General features: G+C 39.5%; 2 protein-coding genes across 10 annotated transcripts in view; both read right to left on the reverse strand.

Annotated features, from left to right (window-relative positions):
* Positions 1 to 3,416: 3,416 nt before the first annotated feature.
* LOC117416713 (AMMECR1-like protein) lies at positions 3,417 to 17,415 on the reverse strand. The gene is made up of 7 exons (XM_034028083.3): positions 17,130 to 17,415; positions 9,308 to 9,731; positions 8,467 to 8,577; positions 7,867 to 7,981; positions 7,417 to 7,507; positions 5,465 to 5,561; positions 3,417 to 4,467 (listed from the first exon to the last, which is right to left on the reverse strand). The coding sequence occupies exons 2-7, from the start codon at positions 9,700 to 9,702 to the stop codon at positions 4,356 to 4,358; spliced, it is 921 nt and encodes a 306-aa protein (XP_033883974.2). The 5' UTR covers positions 9,703 to 9,731; positions 17,130 to 17,415; the 3' UTR covers positions 3,417 to 4,355.
* Positions 17,416 to 21,696: 4,281 nt separating this feature from the next.
* The window catches only part of LOC117417275 (histone deacetylase complex subunit SAP130-like), a 45,683-nt gene continuing 42,860 nt past the window's right edge, over positions 21,697 to 24,519 (reverse strand). For all 9 annotated transcript variants that reach the window (XM_059034648.1, XM_034029291.3, XM_034029289.3 and 6 more), the window contains 3 exons: positions 24,100 to 24,203; positions 23,307 to 23,420; positions 21,697 to 22,508 (listed from right to left, as the gene is read on the reverse strand). In XM_059034648.1, the coding sequence (XP_058890631.1) occupies positions 22,350 to 22,508; positions 23,307 to 23,420; positions 24,100 to 24,203 (377 nt within the window). In that variant the 3' untranslated portion in view covers positions 21,697 to 22,349. The remainder of the gene's footprint in view (positions 22,509 to 23,306; positions 23,421 to 24,099; positions 24,204 to 24,519) is intronic.

Consider the following 24,519-nt stretch of genomic DNA (forward strand, 5'->3'; position numbering starts at 1 on the left):
GTTGATGAAATCAACAAGTCTGATTTCAAATCACTTTCATGCCAGTCCCTGTGGCCGATGGAAAAGGCATTTGACTGAACTAAGAACAATAGGCATTATCTCATAGCACATGCTTATGCTTGACCTTTCAATGCTGTGTCCATATAGTGAGTTGTTTTCTTTAAAATGCATATACTATGTGATTATTCTTTGACAAATGAAACCGGTTTGGATATATTTTTAAAAGTACTGTGGATTGTTTCTTTTGACCTGGGGAGGGCTGGGGGTATTACAGCAGCTGCAGCCAGTTGAAGCCTCCAAATAAAAACTGTAACTATTGAAGTAACATTTAGAAACATACAGTATATAGACCACTTGTTATGTTCCAATCTTAGATTCAGAATATGGACATTGAATCAGGGTCAGCAAAGTTGAGCAAACTGATCGGACTGAATTACTGGCTAGAATATAGAACCAGGTGAACTGGTCTGGAGCCAAACTCCAGAGACTGGTTTACAAGATGAGAGAGGTGAAGAATTTCACTGAGACAGTAGTTATAAGGGAACTAGAGCTGTGTTGAGTGGAGCAGAACCCTGCCTGGGAAGAAGAGCAATGGTGTTGACAAGAACATGTTAGTTTATTTTTGAGCACACAAAATGCCGTAATACAGCATTTGCTTTTTAGGTGAATGTATTTATTTTGAGCCAAGACTGGTTCTGTATTTATTTTGGGCTGAATCAGGTAAAGGTGGAGGTTTTGCTGCTTCGTGAGATGCCTGCAAATATTTGTTGTATAAATATTTGATTCAATTCAAAATGTATAAATAGATCAAATGTTTAGCTTTTCAAATTGTGCACTGCTTTCACGAGCACAGGAGTCACAGCTTCTGGCATTTTATATGACATGTCTGTTGTAATATGGCTATTCTTTTTGGTTGGAACTGAAACCTGGCACTGTAAAGTTTATCTGAATGTTTCATTGTGTTTGAATCCACTGCTTAAGGGAAGTGCTCAAGGCAAGGTGGAAAGGAGGCAGCCATTGCAACCGTAAGCCATTACAGGTTTCACTTGGTTCTCGTCGATTAAAGTAAGCATTTACAAATACATCTGAGAGAAAGCTGAGAATCAGGGCTACAGATATCTTGGCTCCCAACATATAGTATGTATGGGACAATGGGAATGCACCACTGCTATTGTGGTGTTGCAGCTTGAGAATGCAAATGAAGGGACCAGGAGAAACACTTGAAGCAGTTTAGTGAAAAGCAGCACAATTCATTGAAAACAGAATAAAACATGAAGCACAAACAGCGCACACATGGAGAGCATATTTTAAATTCTTAGTTGAAATGAGCCAATTTGTATATGATTTTTGTGTATTTCTTTTTTGTTGTGTTTTGTTTTTTTCATTGATTTTTTGTTCATATCATTCAATAATAAATTAAATTAAACAAAATATACACTGTATTAAATAAAGCTGAATTGAGGTAAACCATGAAATGGCTCAAACAGCTATGCACCCCAAGGGAAAATTAAAACTTGACATTTTTGCAGAGGGCAGGGGAACGGTGGCTCTGCCAATCTGAACATTGCAGCTGTGGCTGGTGATCTGGCAATCAGCTAAGAGTTAGAACAGTCACCCTGGGCCCCCAGCAGTGATATACAATCTTAGATAAGGTTTATATCATCTAGGAGTGTAGGTAGACAACACAATGTTGACTTTGGAACTTTACAGTAAAGAGATTTTTAATGGACCTATATATTCCTGGGACCAGTTTAACCAGCATCTCTACCAGAACAAAGTCTCCTGAACCAGCTGAAAGCCAGTAAACCACCAGCTCAGGTCACTGCTGGAAGTTCCATCAGGGTAGTCTGAATGAGTAGACCACATGCTGTATAAATAAACCAGATAGTGGTAGTACTAAAAAGACAGACTTGGGACACAGAGCAGGAAACACTTCTTTACACAGAGTGGTGAGGATACCTAGCCATGGTGTTGATGCAGAATCATTGGGATCATTTAAAACCCGACTTGACAACGTTTTGAGATCAAGCATCTATTAGGAACCACATGGAAACTGATGGGCAGATGGCCCCCTCTTGTTCGGAACTTTTTTAATGTAATTTGTAAAAACCCTTCCTTATGTTTGCAATCATTCAGAGTTCTGTTTTTTTCAATGTTGTGTTTCTCTATAGATCTCTATACCCGGATTTCACTGCTGCTTAGAAAGTCCTAGTTACCTTCTTATCTTCCTCATTCCAGACAAATCATGGCATTTGGTTCAAAGATCACAGTCTCACATGATCAGGAATTAGGAAGTGCATTCAACTTGGAAGCAACTAAGAATCAAGCAAGCTCAAAGGCAAGTATTGTTAGTGTTTGAGAAAAATGAGCAAATATCAATACTGGAGCAACAGGATTCCACTCAAACACCATAAAAATCTAAAGAGATGTCAAATCCCAATTAAAATTGCCTTTGAACCAGTAGTTTTAAGTTACAAAACGGTTGTGTACATTCAGACCTGAAGGGGAGGAAATTCTTCAGCTATTTTGCACTCCTATAGTTACTATGATTAGAAGAATGCTTAGATCGGATCAGGTTCAGTCCACAATTAAAAGTAATCTGCTCCATCTCTAACAGGACATGGCTAAAACCACGATCAACAAGGAAACGTGGGTAGACCTGTAGAGGACCACACTTCTTTTCCTTCTCTGCTAAGACTGGAATAAACCCAGGGGGCAACAAGGAGGACAATCACCAGAACAGAGTCTCAGAAGAGAATTCAGGACAATGGAAATACAGAAAAAATGAAACACACTGTCATTCTGTAAGGAATCACAATAAATAAGCCCCACACCTAACTAACAGAATCCCAGGTTGATACACCTCAAGAGGGCTATAAAGGCTTTATATATGGATTCTATTTCCTCACGGAACTAAACGGTAAAATATAAAAACTTCCAGGTAAAAAAAAAAATTAAAACTAAAGTAGGACTAGGTTGTAATGTTTCAAAATCTTATAATTCTAGACATCTTAAAATGTAGTTTAACAGATCAGTAACTCTCCATGCTTCATTGAGGACTAGCATGCCTATGAAACCACTCAGTCAGAATCAGGAGATTTGAACAGGTTTCAGCACCAGCTTTGTTAATACAGAAAGAAGTAGCTCTTTAATGTGGAGACTGTGCTGTCTTCAGCTCACCATTAGTACTTTATGATGAGGTACAGAGGGTACACATTGATGAAAAAGAGGGGTCTCTTACAGTGAGGTACAGCAGGGAAGAGATTGAGGGAGAGTGGCCAGTTCTGGAGGTACAGATTGAGGAAAAGTTCGGAGCTCTGTTAAAATGAGTAACAGAGTAGGAAAGACAGGTCACAAGGTATTAGTCCAGCGCAGCGTCTGCAAGGTTCCAAATTTATCAAGAAATAGCTATGCTATACATCGGGATCCTTGAATGAACACAGGATTATTTATTTAAAGTTTTGCAAACACTCTGATCCATTTAGAAACAAATTGAGTAAATCCTTAGTGAATGTTGGGAGTTACGCACAGAAGGTAAGAAAGTGCAAATCATTCAGATGTACTATTCCAGTGGTTTCCCTTTATAAGGCAGCTCTTTGTAACACAGAACCAGGCGGCATTGTGGTAGCTCCCATTTGCCCCATAATTGCCATTCCACTAGCACTTTCATTCTGGTTATAAGGCGCAACACAAACAGCATGGTCTCATATGTATGGCTTCCGACGATCGCATTATAAAGGGAGAGCTCTGGGCATTTCTGTTTTTTTAAATTAAAACCAGCAATTAAGATTCTTGGCTTTCCTACAAAATGTGATAATATTTCCCATTTTGTATTAAAGTGTCTGCTTTGGGGAAGTCTTTATGCAGTACTGGAATACCGATTTCCAATCAAGATTGTGACAGATGGGTAAAACACTGAGGGTTACATTGCAGTGTTGTAAGATTTCACAGGTATAAGAAGACAATCTGAATCATCAGCACACCACTGGTACTGATTGAAGGAGATATGCAGACTATATATCAGGGAAGCTCATACAGGCTATCAAAATGATGTCAAGAGGGGTTCTAATTTAGTAGTAGTGGGGTCACATGCGTCCGAGTGGAAGAGGCGCTAGCCTCTCTGTACCAGATTTGTTTCTGTGAGATCTGCTGAGGGAGTTTTTTTTTTTTTTTTCTCTCTCACTCGAGTCACCAGCTGGCATCACAATATAGTGCAGTAATAAAAATAGCTGGACCAAGTTGAGGTGCTGGCAGCACCACCAATGACATCATAAGCATTATTGCCTCCATCAGCACCGATGATGTCGTAGGTGGCAGTGGCGCCCAGTGGGCGGGGCTGAGCAGGTGGACTGGTGTCAGGAGTAATGGTTGAAGAGCGACGAGGAGTGGAGAGCCCCGTTCTGATAGCAGTGCTGACGGGAGGCAAGGTACTCTGAGTACGAGATGGTCATCTTCTCACTGCGATACCTGAGAGGAGAAAGGGCTGCATTATTACACCCAAGGAACAATTAAATACAAGCTTTCAATAAAGGACAGTGCAGGGTAGGGTAGGGCAGGGCAAGGCAGCGCGGGGCAGGGCAGCGCAGGGCAGGGCAGCACAGAGCGGGGCAGGGCACCCATCCCCCTATCTTAAAATGATACAACCCTTCACTACTATGTGTACACACCTGTACCATCACCCTCCCTTATGTGCTCCATTGCCTCTCACTGCTCCCTCTGGGGAGGGTTATGCTTGCTTTCAGCTGCTTACTTTGCTGTCTTGCTAACTCACCTTCCGTATGGTGTGGGATTGAGTCAAACAGAAGAAAAGTTACAGACAACAGGGTCCATCAAGGTTCCTAGTATCTGATCCCAGAACTTTGTCTTGTCGGTCCTTACAGGATCTTATTAATTTAGTATCAACAGCATGGCTCGTTAACACATTTCATACACCCACCACTCAATTCACAACTGTGTCCTCGGTTGCTGGTGCTGTGCTTAAATAGTGTTTAGGTTTAACTTTCAGGATTTAAAAAACTTCCCACAATTTTTTTTTTTTTTTTTGTATCGTTGGTAACAGAACTAAACACAGTAGTCTAGTACAGTCTCACCTACGCATAATACAACCTTTGACTAAAACAAACCATTGTTGTTTTTTAATTGATTCCCAACACAATTGTACCACAATATTTTTGAATTTTACATGGTTGTGATCTGGTGAGGTAGTGTTGGTGCTGGGAGGCTGCAGATCTGTCCTGCAACCTACCCAGAAGTGTATCAGTAAACTTCTGTTCATTACTTGATTTGTCCTGCCTCTGCCTGAACTGCCTTTTTTTACCACAATTGATCATAATATATGTTGGATGTATGAATAATGTTTGGTGTCAATGTATACAATGATGTTATTAAACTCTATTTAAAAGGTTTTACCATATCAATGAACCCACTAAAGAATATTAAACATATATACATATAGACATCCTACCGTGTCAGTTTAATAGTTTTCCTCAATTCGTTGGTTATGGCTGCTTTGAAGCCTCCCTTCCTCAGCAGAGAGTCTATAGTCTGGATCTGGTCCCAGTCTGCAGAGAAAGACAGGCTGTTATTAAAGGGATTGAACAATGTGAAAACACCCAGTACCGTGTATTGTGCAAACATCCATTGACAATGCTTTATCAATGTTATTATCACACTTTAACATGTTGGTGTCCAGTTCAGCTTTGGGGGCCGTTTTTTCTTGGCTTCCCTTATAAAGGTTTACCACAGTATGTTTGTAGTGTCTCCCCCCCCCCCCCCCCCCCCCCCCCCCCCCCCCCCCCCCCCCATGTTTTTCCTATGGTTATACTGTGACTTTATAATAGTTGACCCTGTTTTGCCATGTTTTGTAATATGCTTTATCACACCTCGCTGGCATTTACAATCTTTACCTCTGCTTTACCATGCTTTCACTACACTTTAATACACTTTGCTATGCTTTTATTAAGGGAAACATTTACAAGGAAACATTACTTCTCACAACAATTAAAACCACATGATTGCCATTCACTTTATTTGCAACCACATTTACATTATGGTCATGTATTAAATACGCAATGTGAACAACTGGATTAGAAGTCTGAAAGTTAAGGTGAGAGTTTTGTATATCTGAATAATGTATAATAATGCATGCAAATGAATAGAAAATGATATTCAAGTCTTTGTTGTGCTGTGCTTTTACTATAGGAAACTTTTATACCAGATAGGCATAAAACCAAAGGATTAACTGCATTTAAATCAGAAAACAGAATGTACCCAAGTATAAGCCCATGCGCGTGACTATACAGTGTTCCAGAACCAAAATCCAAACTCTTGTATAGCAAAGGCACCCTTTCCTCAGTAAGTGTGGGTCCTTCTAAACAGGTGGGTGGGGTTCTCGCACTAAGAAAACATTTTACTTTGTGTTGTAACATTTGTCATAAATCAAAGGTTGTTAAATTGCACTTGCTAAAATGGTGAAGCAGGGAGAGCAGTGTTTGATTTACCAAAGCATCAAAAGTACTAAAGAATGCTCTTTCTACAACATTTTCTGGTGGACTGAGGCAGAATCGTGGCTTTGAAACTATGAAGCTACAAAGCTGCACGCAAAATTGAGATGGAGGGAGGCGGTACATTGTAAAAAGCAGACAACATTGGACAATTTCTTATTTTAAAATTGTGTTCTTTACAATTGATTGTAAGTACAACACATATTTTTATGTTTGCTTTACTCATTGTAAGGACAATTGTAGAACATCATTGTGTAGTACTATTTAAGCCTACTTTTTTTGTTTTACACACGTGTGAAGTAAACAGTTCTATGTTTGGGTATTTCGTGTTTCTCATGTTAATTTTTTTAAACACTAACATTTAAAACACATGTATTTCAGTGCCATATTTGTACAACTACAGTATATATCGTTCCATATAAATGAACTTGAAAACGGGGGCTTTTCGCTCATTGGCAACTTTCGGTTAATGACAACTTTTTGCTGGGAACCGAGAGGTTGTTAATAAGTGGCATCTATTGTATAAACATGGAAGAAATGGGCAGACCAGTCCATAGATTTCCAGATCCAGATACTCTCAATAACTACCATGGCACAGAGAGCTTCAATCACTAGCATAAGCTGTTTTGTACACAAACATAGAACTGTAGTTTGTAGCAATTAAAACAGAAGTTACTAGCATACTTGTTCATGATAGACATTTGATAAAATATTTGCTGCAATCCTCCACGCTATAGAGAAATACTAGACTTCATATTTTAAATATCTTGACAATACCACTAAATAAACAATTTGTTACAAGAGATACTGGCTATATTATGTTGTGGATTGGTATGGTACAAGGGAGAGCAGGTCTCCCTCAGTCTGTACTCAAGCCAGCCTGTCTGTGTTTGAACTTGCCTCTTTTACCCACCCTGTTCCTTGGCCACCTCAGGAAGGTATGTGGCTGTACGTTTCATCCCCTTCTCATTCACAAACTCAATCCGGATTCCATGCTCTCCCACCTGCAACGACAGTTAAAACATGGTAGTGGGGGTTAAACTTACACAAGAAAAAGCCTGCTGCTTTTCAGAAACTTGCACTTTGTCACATACAGTAAGACATTTTAAAAGAATATTTCTAACCAAGTTTCATCATGTGCCTCCACTACATCTCCCTCACTGGTGGATTATAAGGGATACTCTGTAAAAACACAAGTGGGATCCAAAATGTACATTACTGTGGCCTTATGAACTCTATTAAAGGGATATGTTGAGACAATGCATGTTTCTACAGTGCCTCTAGACCAGGCATGGATAGTTTCAATCTGTACAGCTGGTATTGTGTTTAGTGCAGACACAGGGCCCGTCCCAACCTGCCTCACCTCCCAGTCAAGATAGTCGGCCGCGTCCTCAAAGTTGGTGAGCAGAGACACGGAGCAGAAGAGTTTGGGCAGCTCCTCGCGGGTCATCGGAGGGAAGCGGCTGTCTTTAAGGGCACTGCAGAATGGAGAGAGAACTAAGCTGGCATCACACAATGTCAAGACAATCACATGTGGGCTACCCTCAACCTTTTGGTATAAAATGACATTTTTTGTGTGTTGTAAATTTTACAAATTACAATCTGCACACTCCAATGTTCCAAACCCATATAGCGCCTTTCATCATAAATGATCCCAAGTCTACTAACAAGAAAATCATAAAAAGAATAAAACAATGTTCTGATGAAACTTTTTACAAAGAAATCAAAGATACAAAAAATGAAGCCCATCAAGGCCATCAGAGTTAAACAAGTGTGCTTTTAGTTTGGTTTTAAACACAGAAACAGAACACCTCTCTCTCATATGTTCAATTAGAGAATTCTAAGGTGCAACACAGCTGAAAGAAAAAAAGACACAAAAAAGGCTTGCTTAAATCTTGGCACAACCAAGAGGACAGCCTTGAGTGATGTGACACACACGTTAAAAGCAGCTAGAACTTCATACCTAGTTAGAGTGTATTCCCTGAGTCCTGAGTGCAAGCTCATAGCGGAGAAAGTCCCGATGCAGCCGCGGAGACGCTTGTCCCGGCCCGTCTTCCACGTCACAAACAGGGGGCTGCACAAAGACAGGTGTCAGTCATCTGTGCTTTTTTAACAAAACAAACCTTTCATTCAATTAGCTATCAGCTGAAAGAAGTGATAACAAAGGCTTCAAGATGGCACTGGTATCTCTTGCATTGTAATAATTTTACCCCCGCCCACGGTTTCACCTTGACAGATTTTAATCCTATACTCAGATTACTAAAAACTTAATCTTCTAGTCTATTACAAGAAAGCTTCAACGTCCTAATATCACACCTGAACTTGCTCTTTTTTTCACTTACACTCCTTTTAATGAGGCACACAAAATACCCTAATAAATCACTCACCTTTTTGAAGTCACATTGAATTGTATTTAATTGTGCAATTCATTGTTTCAGAGGTTTCGCTACTTGAGATAACTTTCATTTTATTCTGTGCCTGACCAGCAGTTTACCAATAGTGTCAAGGGTAGAGATATCCAAGCTAAGGAAAATCACAGCAAATTAAGCCAGTGTCAATCACACTGGAAACTTTCTTATTGTTGGCTTTAGAAGACAGTATCTCCACCCCACTCAATCACAGCATGTCGTCAGCCAAGCTCGTCAGAAACTGAAAGTGGCGGAAACTGTTGTAGAATTAGGAAGTTTCATGGTGTTCCAATGAAGAACCCCATTATTACGGTACTTTGTGAGCCCCTGAAAAATAAAGGTGGAAACGAAGCTGGCATGAATATACAGCAATAAGAGTTGCAGTATGATACTCACTAGGACTCATTGGTGAAGCGGGGCAGGCAGGACTGTGGGTACCCGAGCAGATGGCAGTGCAGCACATCGAAGCAGTAGAAACACATCTCGGCACTCACCACCAGGGTGCGCCCATAGCCTCCCACTCCATTCCTGCGGACTAGTGGGCTCAGCACCACCGGACCCGGGTTAATCCGGGCCAGCGGGGGAGTCTGGTTCCCCAGGTTCGAGCTCCCTCCACCTCCTCCACCGCCGCCCACTCCCACCTCCACCCCATGCTGGGGGTTGGGGCCCAGGCTGGAGCTGGAGCCTGGGGGGGTCCCGTGGCCACTCCCACACAGCTTGGGCTTCTTCACCCTGCAGCAGCTGGATGTCAGCTTGGCCTCCAGTGGGGGGACACAGCGCCTCTTACCCATCCTCTCTATGCTGTGGTCCGCACACTACCCTGGATAGAGAGAAGGAAAGAGAAGCAAGTGACATTTAAAGCTGGAGTGTGAAAGGAGTGCCATTTGCTTTTTTAGGTATGTCTGCTTCTCAACAGGGCAGAATCCAATCGTAACATGACGGTTCAGTTACAGATTCACCTGGCAACTTCCAGACATTTATTATTCTCAGGGTGTCTCCCATTATGTCCGAAATAGTAACCTGAAATGAACCTGCAGCTCTTTTTGTTTTTTTCAAACTACCTGGCCTATATTTTCCCTAATGAGCAAATCAGGCAGATTGCCCCCTGCATAGAAAATTAATTACATGGGCAATTTGCCTAGAGTGACCACCTGTCTTTTCTAGGCTGAAGGTTTTTAATTGTTTTAACCTGTCCTCAGATATCGTTAGTCCTGACATCAGCCGAGTCCCGTCTGTGACTTTTTTTGTAATGCACACATTAAGACACTTTGGGAAAGAAGTCTATCTGCTTTTTTTTTTTATTCATGTATATATTTTAGGTTGGTTTCATTATTATTTTACATTATGTGTACATATTATTGTGAGAATATTGTTCTTCTCATATATTTTACATTCCAATTTTGACACAGAGTATTTACATGTACAACTGTTCAGTCCATTATGCTCAATATGAACATGGTTAATTCTGATTGTCCTTTATTATGGACCAAAGTAAGGACCTAACTTTAATATATTTGCATTGCTTATTAATCACTTAACATACGTGGACAATTTTCTAAACATACACCCTGTCAAAACAACATTTGTTATATTCAATTTGAAAATACATTTCTTAAAACAGTCCTAAAAGTTTAGTAAACAGGTTCCAGTGTTGAATCTGTTGACCCTTTCTAGGGTTGTAAAAGTCTGATCAAGTCTCCCTCTGGGGCTCCTGAGTGGCGCATCCGTTAAAGGTGCTCCTCGTGGAGTGCAGGATGCGCTCTATAGCCTAGACATTGTCAGTTCGAGTCCAGGCTATTCCACAGCCGACTGTGGATGGGAGCTCCCAGGGGGCAGTGCACATTTGGCCGAGCGTCGCCCGGGGGGTGAGGAGGGTTTAGGTCGGCCAGAGTGTCCTCAGCTCACCGCGCACCAGCGACCCCTGTAGTCTGGCCGGGCACCTGCGGGCTTGCCTGTAAGCTGCCCGAGAGCTGCCGTTGTCCTCCGACACTGTAGCTCTTGGGTGGCTGCATGGTGAGTCCGCAGCGTGAAAAAGTGGTCGGCTGACGGCACACACTTCGGAGGACAGCGTGTGTTCGTCTTCGCCCTCCCGAGTTAGCGCAGGGGTGGTAGCGGTGAGCTGAGCCTAAAAATAATTGGCCATTCCAAATTGGGAAAAAATAATAAAATAAACTGGCAACGACTAAATTTAAAAAAGTCTCCCCCTAACCCTAAACTTCTCCTCATAAGTCATACTCTTTAGCAGGGGGTTAGTCTCTTTGCTCTTCTCTCAACTCCCTCCTTTCTATGGTGTGGATTTGGATACCGAATCTCATGGGGGTCTGTACTATGTCAGTGGCTCAGGTTATTGTTTGGTTGTGTCGTAGCCCCCAGTGGACATTTGTCAACACCATAAACCCAGTGCACTGGTACCTGATTGGCTTGAGGGGCCAGCAAAGCTCTGTTTGTACCAGCACAGTGCCTGACTGTAGCCAGTGACTTCCCTTTTAAAGTATCTAATTGAGAAGCACTAACATTATTATAAAAAATAGGAAATATGTGTCTTTGTTCCCAGATCCCAGTTCTCAGGAGCTGACTGATCTCAAAACTTTGTCAGGTTGGGTCTTAAAGGACCCAGTGATTCTGCCTCAACAGCATGACTAGGTAGCCCATTCCATACCCTCACCACTCAGTGTGTGAAGAAATGTCTCTTACCCTCTGTTCTCGGTCTATCTCCACTTAATTTCCAACTGTGCACTCTGGTCCTGGTTTCTGTGCTGCACTTAAAATAATGGTTTGGGTTAACTGTCAATTCCTTTCAAGATTTTAAAAAATTCAGTCATGTCCCTCCTAATTCTTCTTTGTTCTAGGATAAATAGATTCAGATTCAGCTTCAGCTATATTCACAGCCCTAGTTTGGTTGCTCTTTGTTGGACTCTCTCCCTTTAAACTTCTGGTGAAAAGAACTGGATAGACCAGTGCATTATACAACCTCATCATAACCCCCTTTGCATGAGCATTAGACACATCCACTGACAGTCAGTGCTAAGTTGAGAACAAACTCAAGATGTGTAAAGTTGCCATTGTTTACAGCGTACATGGAATTTCCCAAAATCATTCAATCATTTTGGAGATATCTTTACCAAGCAAGACCAACAGGAATGCTGGCAGGCAAGGTCAAGGGCATGGTCACCCAACAAACTCTAGCAGCAATACCAGCAATGTTTAAATCTGGTGAAACAAACAAAGCCAGATAAAAGCAGCAGCAATCCATATACTGTAATGTTTAAATCTGGTGAAACAAACAAAGCCAGATAAAAGCAGCAGCAATCCATATACTGTAATCACCTCTCACCAGGGATGCAGAAATGATAAATACATTTCTTAGTTTTGAAATAACCAAATTGACAACATTTTGTGAAGCGTTCAATATAAAGTGTAGCTATTTTCACCAACATATGGACCAGTGCAGTCCCAGTACTAAACGTTTACTGCAAATCAAAAGGTTTCCAAAGGGATGGGGAGTTGTGAAAAGGGGTTTATTTGGAGCTTTGAAGGTATTCCATTCCCTTCAGTCCTGTTCCAGCCTCCAGCACCTGCAAACAAGTACACAGCACTGCTACAGGTGTGGAACGAGTACAAACCATGACTCCAATTCCCCTTCTCCACTGGTAAATCTGACCCGTGAGGGCTCAGTACGGTACCAGTACGGGTGGTTCTCCACTGGCTATTTGTCAAGCGAAGTGACAACCAAACTCTGAAACTCCGGCCTCACAAGACATCTGAATCTGGCTCGGAGCCAAGCCGAGGTTAAGGATTTTCATCATTACGTTGCATCAGTCAGTACAGTCCAGAAAGACAAACAAGCAGCAACATGGTGGGCAGGGAGTGTGATGAGAGAAAAGTACAGCCATTGGACGCTGAGGAAGTGCAGGCTCTAGTTTTTCTGTGGGCAGATAGAAGTGTTCAGGAAGATCTGGAGTCAGAAATTAGAAAGTTTATGCCCGAATTTCTGACGATTTGAAGCAAATGGCCATAAACCGCAGGTACGGTACACTTAACTCACACACTCAAAAACAGTATTCTACCAAACGTCTCATCCTTGTCCTTTATTATATTAATATAAAGAAAACAAAATGTGGAATATAAAACAGTTCTAAACTTACAAAAATATAGTAAAACATAATACAGCTGTACCGTACATACAACTACAGCTCTCTTTGCACTCCCGCAGTTTTTTTTTTTTTTTTTAAGCACCCAAACAAAAAACAACAACTATCCTTAAAACGGGATATCTTTGGCAAATCATATTTTTAAAACCTTTCCTCTTTCAACAGAACTAATTAAGTCGAAAATTCGTGGATTATAAAGAAATTCCTAAATTTACAAAAATATAGCGTACAAGATACAGCTGTACCGTTGGTCTATTCATTTTTGAACATCATTTGTTTGCGCATCTTTTGGCAAACTGAGTTAATTAATAATAATAATTAATAACAACTGTCTTTCGCTGTGTGTGACGTCAGTAGCACGGCTCGGCTCTGCAGTGGAAAAACAACCCAGGCTCTCCTTAACCACACCGTGAGGGCTCGCTACAGCCCCGGCGCGGCTCGTTTGTAAACTGGAAAAAGAGGCATGAGTGCAGCTGTGTAAAGTATGCTGTTATCTGGTTTCTATCATGGATGGAATGTTTAGTGCCTGAGGTGGTGTCAATAAAACTGACCTCATCTGACCTGGTGCAAGCAGGAGTTGTCTGGTCAAAATGCTGCTGACAAAGGGGTGTTAAAGCTGTATAAAACAGCAGCACTTGGAGGTGCATTCGAGAAGCATCAAGATCCTCCACAAACACAGACCAGCACCGTGTTCTAAAGCTTCTTCTGACATCATTGCTTCAATTCTGTTATAAACAAGTGGCCTCATTATTGTGTCTAATGACAATGATTATGCTTTTAAATATGAAGTAAAATGGATAGGTGAAAAAGATCAGTATACACTGTCCAGTGATTAAAATAATGTGGCAGTGAAATGGTTAATTTCTAGTGGACACCACCTGTAATATAACTTTATTGAGGGAATCATAGAATACAGATGTGTACCAACTGTAAAGACATTGCCTGAATGTGAGTGATCTGTATCTTTAATATGGCCAGAGGATATAAAATGTGTTCCGTTAGTTACATGCCCATATGGAAAAATAATATATTACAGTATATGTCAAAGCAATAGAAATATATTTAAAATACATGGTACTATATTGTCACCTTTTTCCTAAATATATGCTGTAAAGTGCAATATATTTTTAAACATAGTCATACATTTCAGAAAACATTCAACATGGTCAGCAGTGTGGAGTAGTGGTTAGGGCTCTGGACTCTAGCTGGAGGGTCGTGGGTTTAATCCCAGGTGGGGAATACTGCTGCTGTACCCTTGAGCAAAGTACTTTACCTTGATTGCTCCAATAAAAACCCAACTGTATAAATGGGTAATTGTATGTAAAAAATATGTAATTGTATGTAAAAATAATGTGATATCTTGTAACAATTGTAAGTCGGCCTGGATAAGGGTGTCTGCTAAGAAATAAATAATAATAACATATATTGCAGTACAAGAATACATGTTATATTTTATAGATGGCAGAATACTAAATTATATTTTGGATTTCATCAAAATATATTACAATACATTCTTTAAAAAAAGGCTCCTTTGCATGCCGTGGCGTGCCCGCACTGTTTCTGTAACATACACGTTGTCTTTAGTGCATTTTACAATTCTTAAATTGTGATCCCGGGTCTAAATTTAATTCCTTACCAGACATCATATTTTACTAATATAAGAAAGCAAAGGAACACTCATATATTCCAGTTTTGATTTATTATTATAAGTGTATCCTTGCCTGAAGAAGTTTAACACTTTATATTATCACACATAAGTCATTATTGTCTTGACAGAAAACAACTTTATAAATGACATTACCTCACAGTACAAGGAATCAGGGATTTCATTAGCATATGGCCGGAGCGGGGCATGCTGGGACAGAGCGATTGGACTTTCTATCAGCTCTGAAGGCCAGGCTGTAGTGTGTGGGTCGTTTGGTGTGTGTCCCCGTCTCTTCAGCACTGTGTGTTAAATTCCCTAACCTGTGTTCTACAGCTCTATGGTTTGGGTGAATAAAACTTGGTTGATTTAACTCTGTCATCAATTCTGGGTAGAATGGATGTGTAGCAGTAATGTTATGATATGTTAGAAAATATTATAATATAAATCAAAATATTGTACAAGTATATGGAAGCATGCTTTGAAATATAGTTCCTTATATTTTGTTTTATGGACATTTTATATATTTAAATATATATTTTTTTACAATTACAAATACAATTACCCATTTATACAGTTGGGTTTTTACTGGAGCAATCTAGGTAAAGTACCTTGCTCAAGGGTACAGCAGCAGTGTCCCCCACCTGGGATTGAACCCATGACCCTCCGTTCAAGAATCCAGAGCCCTAACCAATACACCACACTGCTGCCCTACTCCACACTGTTGTGATATATTTTTACAAATATGTCGATGTATGTCTAAAATAAATTTAAATATATACAATTATATATTTCAATATATTTTTGTGGCCTTTTTTTAAATATTTCACTATATTTTTTAAAAATATATATTTGAAATATAGTTATTGTATATTTCTTTCCATATGGGTGGGTCTGAAAAGTTTCAGTTTTCAATGATACATCATGTTATAGCACACATGCTATAGCACAAGTATTTTGGTTTCAAAACATGGGATCTGGTACAGGTTTAAGTTAAGGGAAGCTCCCAGTTTCTGTGCTTTATTCTCAGGATTACTGTTACACTTGCACTTCCTGGCTCATTTCACCTCAGCCCTGTCAGAGCATGTTACTGGCTGAAAGGATGTCAGTCAAAATCAGGGAAGCAGTCATTGAAAGGGTGGGGAGAATTTCTCCCCTAAACAAGATTTATTTAACCAAGTGTAGGGCCAGATAGCATATTTAAAAGACGAAAACAAACAAACATAATTACTATAACAGTACTGACCATGTGAGGCCTATGTAGCTGATGTAAGGCAGAGCAGGTAAGATTGATGGAATTATTTTGTTAGCTACAGTCACATCACTATGACTCCTGTTAATGTCACCCTCTGCTTATTATCACCACATTGGTGAAATATCCCGGGCTGAATATAATGGGAGTCAATGGGGATAAGCTGCTGATAAGATCACTTCGTTTACTATCACACTCTGGTTAATTCACATTTAACTGTCACACCACTGATTTCTACCTCACTTTAATATCACTATGGGTAATTAAAGCATCCAATTAGAATCACTAGGAAATAATAAATAATAATAATAATACCCACTCGTACTTTCTTTTGCCAGGTTAATGGTGGACGCGTAATCTGTCCCAATATATTGGGGGGGGGTATCGTGTATTTTCCAGCAGGTGGCGCCAAACGGCAGATGTGTGTGGAATTTCCATAATATTAGAATGCATCACATCCGCTTGCGGAAGAAGGTTCACTCGAGGACTCCTTTTAATTATAAGCTATCCAACCATTAAATAAAAATCGTATCTGTATTACGAAAAACTGCTGCAGTAGAATAGTGAAAAACACCCCAAGGATACAGTCACAATTATTTGAAATTCATCCCGTTGTACAGGGAACCCTCGTAAACTGCATTTACTGTGAACCACCGAATACAAAGTTTTTAATTAAAAACATGCTGGTCTTAGCATTTCTCTGCATTTGAAAAAAAAAATGTAATTAAATTATCAAAGGCTGCCGCCTTTCCAGCAAAATATTATATTTCAATTATCATTAGTGGATTATTTTTTTATGAATATAACCATCTCGTTTTGTTATAAATCGGATGGAGTATGTGCTGTACCAGTTCACGTATGGTACAGCTTAACGCCCTTGCGTTTTAAAACTTCAGTATATGAATGTAACAATATTATAAACCTATAATTATTTACTGTATATAAAACAGGCATGTATTTATAAACTCTTGAAAGATGTATTTAAAAAGCAATATAATGTATGTAGATATTATGCAACAAAATAAAGCTCACTTAAGACATATACAAAAGGTATAGGCCTTATCGTTTATTTTTTTTATTCAGTTTTGTTAATCTGTAATCACACTCGTTTATTTTTTATTTTATAAGCATCTCTGTGAAAAACGCTGATTTTTATGAATGGAATTGTCAAACCTTTAAACCTGCTGAGATCAATCAAGCACGTCTCCAGAGGGACAGCTGGGCTGCAGCAATCCTCCGTCCTCTTCCTTGTTCCTCTATGAATCCATGATGAGTTTGTGAAAAGCTGTTGAGACCGTCAGGAAATTGAGAATCCTCTACAGCAGACCGAGAGGAGCTGTAGGGGGAATGTATAACAGAGACGAGAGTAAAGTACTGTACCACAGGGACGGGGTGGGGACGACCAGGAGGACCGAATCGTGATATTCCAGTCCTCCAATATCCCAACTGCACACGTGAGAAAATGACTAATGCACAGAAAACACAGATCAGTCAGGGATATTAAATGCCAGTGTATCCCAAAGCGGCTCAGGGTAATATATGACCTTTGCTAACATGCTGGAAGCAGAGTTACTTTTGTTGAAGTATTTTTTGGTGTTTACAGTTATAGCCTGTTGGTTAACCCTCAAATTTTCAAAACCATATCTAGCAGTTTTCCGTAGTGCAGTGTGTAACATCAGGCCTACAAGTCAAAGGTGCATTTAGACTGGTGTGCAAAATGTTTTTAAATGTTTAGATGGGGTCCAGTGTTAAAAAAACATAAAAAAAAAACATCAGCTGAGTACTGAGTCCTGTCCCATAGTCTAGTAGTAATCATAAAAGTAGGATGCCATGTTACATATATTTGTTGTTGTTGTTGTTAATTATCCCTGTGGATTAATATATTGCTGGGGTTTAGTGGAGAATGTCTAATTGCATATGTAGTAGAAGTCACATTTTGAACTAGGTCACGTCCATGAAAATGAAATAGAATTTAATGAAACAATGGAAAGGAATGAAAACACAACACCTTGATGAAATTGGATGCTATACTTTATAACCTACTTTTTCACATAACTGACGCAAGACTGACTGAGCTTTTGAAGGCCACGTCTTGGAAACTATGCATGGACTTTTTATGAGATGCTGTGGATTTTCCTTCATTTCCTTGTATGTCTTTGGTCCAAGGACTGCAAGGACAAAACTGATTTCTGATGACTTGGCCCACAGGGTCAACATTTCATCATACTTACACCACTGCTCTGAAATATCCAAGTTGTTGGTCATTGCAAGACAATTCTTTTAGGGTAAAACTGAAAGAGTGCTCATTAAAGCCAATAAAAAAAAACCTTAATATTTGTATGGTGAATCAAATTAAAGGGGAAATCTTATGTAAATCACATGTCTTACCTGAGTTCAGCGCCTCTTGAAAATGACGTTATAGTGCGGTCAGCAGTTGACAAAACTGATTTGGTGTTTGACAGGATGAGTTCATGACGGGTGAAGTAGATGAAGCTAGCTCGGTCTCAAGTTCAAATGACAAGGCAGGTTTGAGATGATTCAAATCTTGCCAGTGCCACTGACTGTTCAATGGAGCCATCCTCGTTTCTATTGCACTGCAACGTCATTGTGCACAACATGCTGGGTACCTGCAGCACAGCAGTGAGAATATGCAGAGCACTACAAGGCAAGCTCGCATTTCAGATATTTTATTTGTGATTGCAAACTGATGTTTTACATTTAGAATTGATCTTACAAAGCCCCTATGAAAATTCCCCATTTAAAAAATGAATACATAACACCGTGTAACAAATTATTTATTTTTTTTTGGTTCCTGGGTAGTAAGTGTTATTTCCTAATTGCTTATGCCTCAAAAGTATAGAAAATGGCTATTATTCCCCACAAACTTCGCTTTTGTGACCAGGACAGTGATATTTTTAAATGTACCTATTTTCCAGAACATTCCAGATAGATTCAGTGCTGAGTAAACTTGGAGTAACTTCTAGAACTTTCTAGAACTTTCCAGTAATATAAATAGTAGTATAAATACAGGGGCCTTAAGCCCACCAGTTCAGTTTAGTTCCAGCTGCCTAAGTGGATACATATCTGCATTTTTCTGAGATGGCATCAAGGTCACAGGAGACTTCAAAATGGTGGCATTCCTGATAGGTCTCCAAGGCGGTTTTACCAAGTTTCCCTGCTATCTTTGCCTTTGGGACAGCAGGGACACCAAGGCGCACTACCACAGGCGGGACTGGCCACAGCGGACCGAGTTCTCTGTGGGGAGGAACAACGTCAAGTGGGAGCCACTGGTGGACCCCCGGAAGGTGCTGATGCCACCACTGCACATTAAATTGGGCCTTATGAAACAATTTGTCAGAGCTCTAGATAAGGAGTCGGCAGCCTTCAAGACTTCTTCCCTAAGCTGTCTGAGGCAAAGGTCAAAGCCGGTGTCTTCGTCGGACCACAGATAAAGAAGATCCTGGAGTGCAATGAATTCCCCAAGAAGCTCACTAGTAAGGAGAAAGCGGCTTGGAACAGCTTTGTCGCAGTGGTTCGGGGCTTCCTGGGCAATCACAAGGCCGAAAACTATGTGGAGCTGGTTGAGACTCTGGTGAAGAACTACGGCACAATGGGCTGTAGGATGTCCCTCAAAGTCCATATCCTTGATGCTCATCTTGATAAATTCAAGGAGAACATGGGAGCGTACTCGGAGGAGCAAGGCGAGCGCTTCCACCAGGATATACTGGACTTTGAACGCCGCTACCAAGGACAGTATAACGAGAACATGATGGGAGACTACATTTGGGGGCTGATTCGTGAAAGTGATTTACAGTATAATCGTAAATCTCGAAAAACTACTCACTTCTAAATCTTTTGTAGTCATTTTTGTATTACTTTAGTATAAATACATGTTAATTTGGATTCATATGTTGTTTTTTTCTGACTATGTGAACGAAAAGACACAAATTCGCCTGTTTTCTCATTGGAAATAGGTACATTTCAAAATATAACTGTCCTGGTCACAAAACCAGTTTGTGGGGAATAATAGCCATTTTCTATACTTTGAGGCATAAACAATTAGGAAATAACACTTACTACCCAGGAACAAAAATTGTGTTACATAGTGTAATCAGCTACATGGCGATGAAAATCATCATTTTGTTCAAGTTCATAGTATTCAGTGGTGTAGCCACAGCCAAGTTCAGTTTCTAATTATTTAAGTTTACCAGATTCAAAAAAACAATGTAAACCATTTATGGAGAAACCAGCATTATTACCCAAAAAGAATGAATCTGTGCTTAATTTAAACATCAGTCAGTGTTCCTGCAGTGAAGATAATAGGTCTGTACTCCATGAAGCCTGGAATCCCAGATTTCCATAAACACACGCGCATTATCACACATCGTTTTAAGGGAATACCAAATAGATATTATTAATTTTATTTGAATTACTTGCACATGTTTGAAGATGATAATCTATTCAGGGATACCGGTACCAAGATATTTGTAAGCAAGTGGTTTGAGTGGGGTAAAAAAAATAAAAAGCAGCACATGCCACCCAAATCCATATTATGATGGGGTCCTTATTTAAAACACACACAAAGGAAAACAAATCGGCATGTACAAAAAAATCTTTTAAAAAGATACTAAACACAGCACAGTGTTACATACACTGGAGAAAGTACTACATGTCACTTCAAATCCAACAGAGACTACATGTTAACTGCTATACAAAAAACAACTTATGTAATTATAATTTACAATAATAATGTACACTTGGATGGGGGGGGGGGGGGGGGGGGTTGGGTGGTATAAATCAGATTATATTCTCTTGTGTATTCATAAAAAAAAAAAAAAAAAAAACTCTTTCAACCCCAAGATTTGGATAGCTTTAACATTATCCTCCACGCAGTTCCACAGGCTTTTCACATCAATCTTGTTTTTGTAGCACCAAGCCACCCCAGATCAACACACACGCACGCTATTTCCTGCTGTTATTGGTTAAAATTATGGATGAGTAGGCTCAGAATTCTATTGAACAACATAGCTCGAGCAATTAAGTTGGCAAGTGTATCTTGGGTAGCATTCAGTCCACAAAATTGCCACTCTTCATCAAAAGCCCCATGTGCTAACAATAGGCCTTGCTCAGGTAGATTTAGTTAGTGGACTGGAGCTAGAGACAGCTGAAGTGTGTAAGAATTAGCGGCAAGTCACGATTTCTACCTTCCTCACATACAGATATTTCTAATGACATTTCCAATATAAAAGAGCTTATTCTAGTAGAAAAGGTGATTAAAACAAAGCTGTTGCAGCAGCAGGCATGAATACAGCACATGATAATCATCCTTATTATTATTATTTATAAGAATACAACCAAATATCACTCAAATAGCAAATCCACCCAAACCCATTGCATGTATCTTTATAAAACATGCATGTCATTCAATGGGCAAGGGCAACTATTCTATAGTAAGGTAAGTTATAGAAACATTTTGTTGATGATTGAGGAGATGGCAAGCAGACTACTAGACATCTTTGTGTAAAGAGATAGATAATTTTTCATTGATAATATTGGATCTGTATTTAGGTGAATATTTTGATAGACATTTATTTTTGACAGCAGTTTGGTCTAGTGGTTAGAGAAATCAAAGACAAGAGACATGGGCCCATATACTTACAAAGCATTTACCACTTATACTGTATGAAGCTTTTAAAATCAACATTGTGGGCAAGTAATCAGACGCCATCTGGAAATGGGATGATTTTGTGAAATATTCATTTTTATTTTTATGCACAAAGATAGATAACTACAAATGCATTTAGTTGAATGTTCATGTAAAGATGTGGACTCCAAGTTATTTTAGTTTTTCCATATAGCTATTTAAGACTGCTCATACTTATAATTAGACAACAGCAGTTTCAATGAAAGAGCTTATAATGCTATATGCAGGATTGTTTGTACACTGCTATAAGGCAGAGCTTTGTGCAGGTGTTGAGGAGTGAGTGTAGCAGTCAGGGAAACATGGAAAATTCAGAACATTGAAAAAGCAGACCCTTCATTAAAAATGAAATATCTAAGATGGCAGATTAGTTTTATTTTTATTTAAAACTGCAGGGATTGCTAGTTTCATTTTCACATTGGTGAAAAATGTATTTACAAGTCTGACTGCAAATAAATCCATAAGTTATGGAATATTGCACAGTATTAAAACAAAGCAGACTCTAAACCACATGGAATTGTAGGATAATGTGTGTGTGTGTGTGAATATTAAATCATAGTTTCTGGTTAAAACAAGAATGTAGAACCATTCATAATACTTTGAGACCCAATATAGTTTAACATTTGTATATATTTAACTAAAACCCTCATTTTAACACAAGACTTGAACTGTGCAAGTGCCCCTTTGAGGGGCTAAGCTTTCTCTTTGCGCTTCAGTTTAGACGCCTTCTTGGACCCGCCATTTTTGTTCAGCAGCTTCATGACTCGGTCCTTGTGGTCCAGCACCTTCATCATGGCTTCACGGGCCTCTGTGATCTGATCCATCACCAGCTTGCAGCGCTGCATATTACCCTACCAAGGGAAATGGGCACACAGAAATACAGAAAAGCAGCTTTAGTAAAAAAGTAACAATGTGCATGTCGAGTCCTTCGATCCACAACAGCCAGCCTCAATTCCCCGATAGTGCATTATTACTATTTGATTATAGTACTTCTTTAGTTTGTAACTTAAGGTTATCTTTTTAATGTTTCTATCCCCGTGTGGACATTTCAGTTCTTCTATACTTAACTGCCCTCAGCTTCTGGGTGGACTCAGGACTATACCTGTAGCGTTCCTTGAACTACACTGCTTCCAACTAAACTAGTATTAGTATTATTACCCTGCTCCTTCAACTGGCAGGCAAACATTTGAGCAATAGGATGAATAGCTTTGAATTAATTTTTGTTTTTTAATTTTGTATTAAGCTGCTGCTATCAAACTAGCAATTAGAAAGTATAGCAAAACAATTTGTGGGGCAAACCAGAGGACTTGCACCAAGTTAACAAAACATACATGAAATAAGAAACTCAAGTTAATCCAGTGGTTGTCGTTTGGTTTGTCTCAGTTGAGTCCAGCCATACTCGTGCACTTTTAAACATACAGAAAGCTAGTCAGTCAGAGGGCAAGATTTTCACAAATTATAATAGAACAGTATTTAGACACCCCACCCCCTCTCAACAAAAATAAATAGAAAAATAATTGTTTGACAAGTAAATGCAAGTGACAGACTGCATTTCCATATTACCACACACTCAATAACCTGTGCTAAAAAAGGTCCTTAGCAAGTTCCATCATAACTGTATAGTGTTCTGAAGTGCTGGGCTCAGTCACCTGTATGAGCTCATTGATCCGGTGCAGGTCATCGTCTGCTCCTGCTTTTTTCTTGGGAATGAGCCCCTCCTGCAGCGTGCTCAGCCGGCAGTACACGTCATGCTCCAGGTTCGTCTGGGGATAGCGCAGCACACAAGGGCATCATGTATTTATTACTTACTACAAACACTTCAACCTACTACCTGCAGTGTGTATTCCATATACAGTTCTTTGATGGAAGATTAACATTGCTGTATAAAAACAACTGAAAATACATGAAAACATTGTTGATGCAATTTTATCCAGCTATTTAGGATGTTAAAAAAAACCAAAAAAACAATTAGAACAAGTATGTCAGTAAAATGCACCCCTCATCATTGCTGTAAAATAAATTAGAGGTAACTGTATGGTTAAAGTTGATGACATTGCAACAGTAGGTAAAAAAATACTACAGAATATGAAAACATTTAAATCACAATTAAAATAAGCGGTTCTCCAGATACATGGAAACATTTAAGGTGTGACAGACACCCCCCCAAAATCCGATACTCAAAATAAACTTGAGCTAAATAATATTAATACTAAGTTTAATGACAACTGCCTAAGCAGATCTCTATATATATGCAAAAATGTAACTGTGACATACAGATTGACACATTTCATCTCACGCAGGGTGCAATTAGAATAAAGGCTTGACATGATAGAATTATGACTCCTGATTAGGTGTATGGAAGTATTAGTCTGTAGTATGAAAATAGAAGCACTACCCCATTCTGCTAAACCTCTAGTATCCCGACCCTGTCCCTTTACTCACCAGCTGTAGAAGCTGTGCTGCACACAGGTGAATTTTCCAGCCCTGCACTCTGCACACCACACCCTTCTGATTGGCAATCTCCTGCATAGTGCCCTTCTTCTCTTCTGCAAAACACAGTGATGGACTGAGGCAGGATTGGCCAATAGTGATGAGCGATTATCACTTTTAGAAGACGATTCGATATTTGAAAATAATCCCGAATAATCGATCATTCTTTTTTCCGGGGGGGGGGGGGGGGGGGGGGAGAGTCACAAAGGGTTGATAATGCTGCACAACAAAAAATAATAATAGTAATTCATGTCTGGTAGTTTATAACTCATTAAATATTAATTACTAACACTTTTATAATATTTTGTTTCAGGTTGCCATTCTTGTATTACGTTTGATTTAATAAGTAGTAATTATTAAATTAATAGTAAT

Source organism: Acipenser ruthenus, chromosome 12 (genome assembly GCF_902713425.1).
Source record: "Acipenser ruthenus chromosome 12, fAciRut3.2 maternal haplotype, whole genome shotgun sequence".
NCBI classification, from domain to species: Eukaryota; Metazoa; Chordata; class Actinopteri; order Acipenseriformes; family Acipenseridae; genus Acipenser; species Acipenser ruthenus.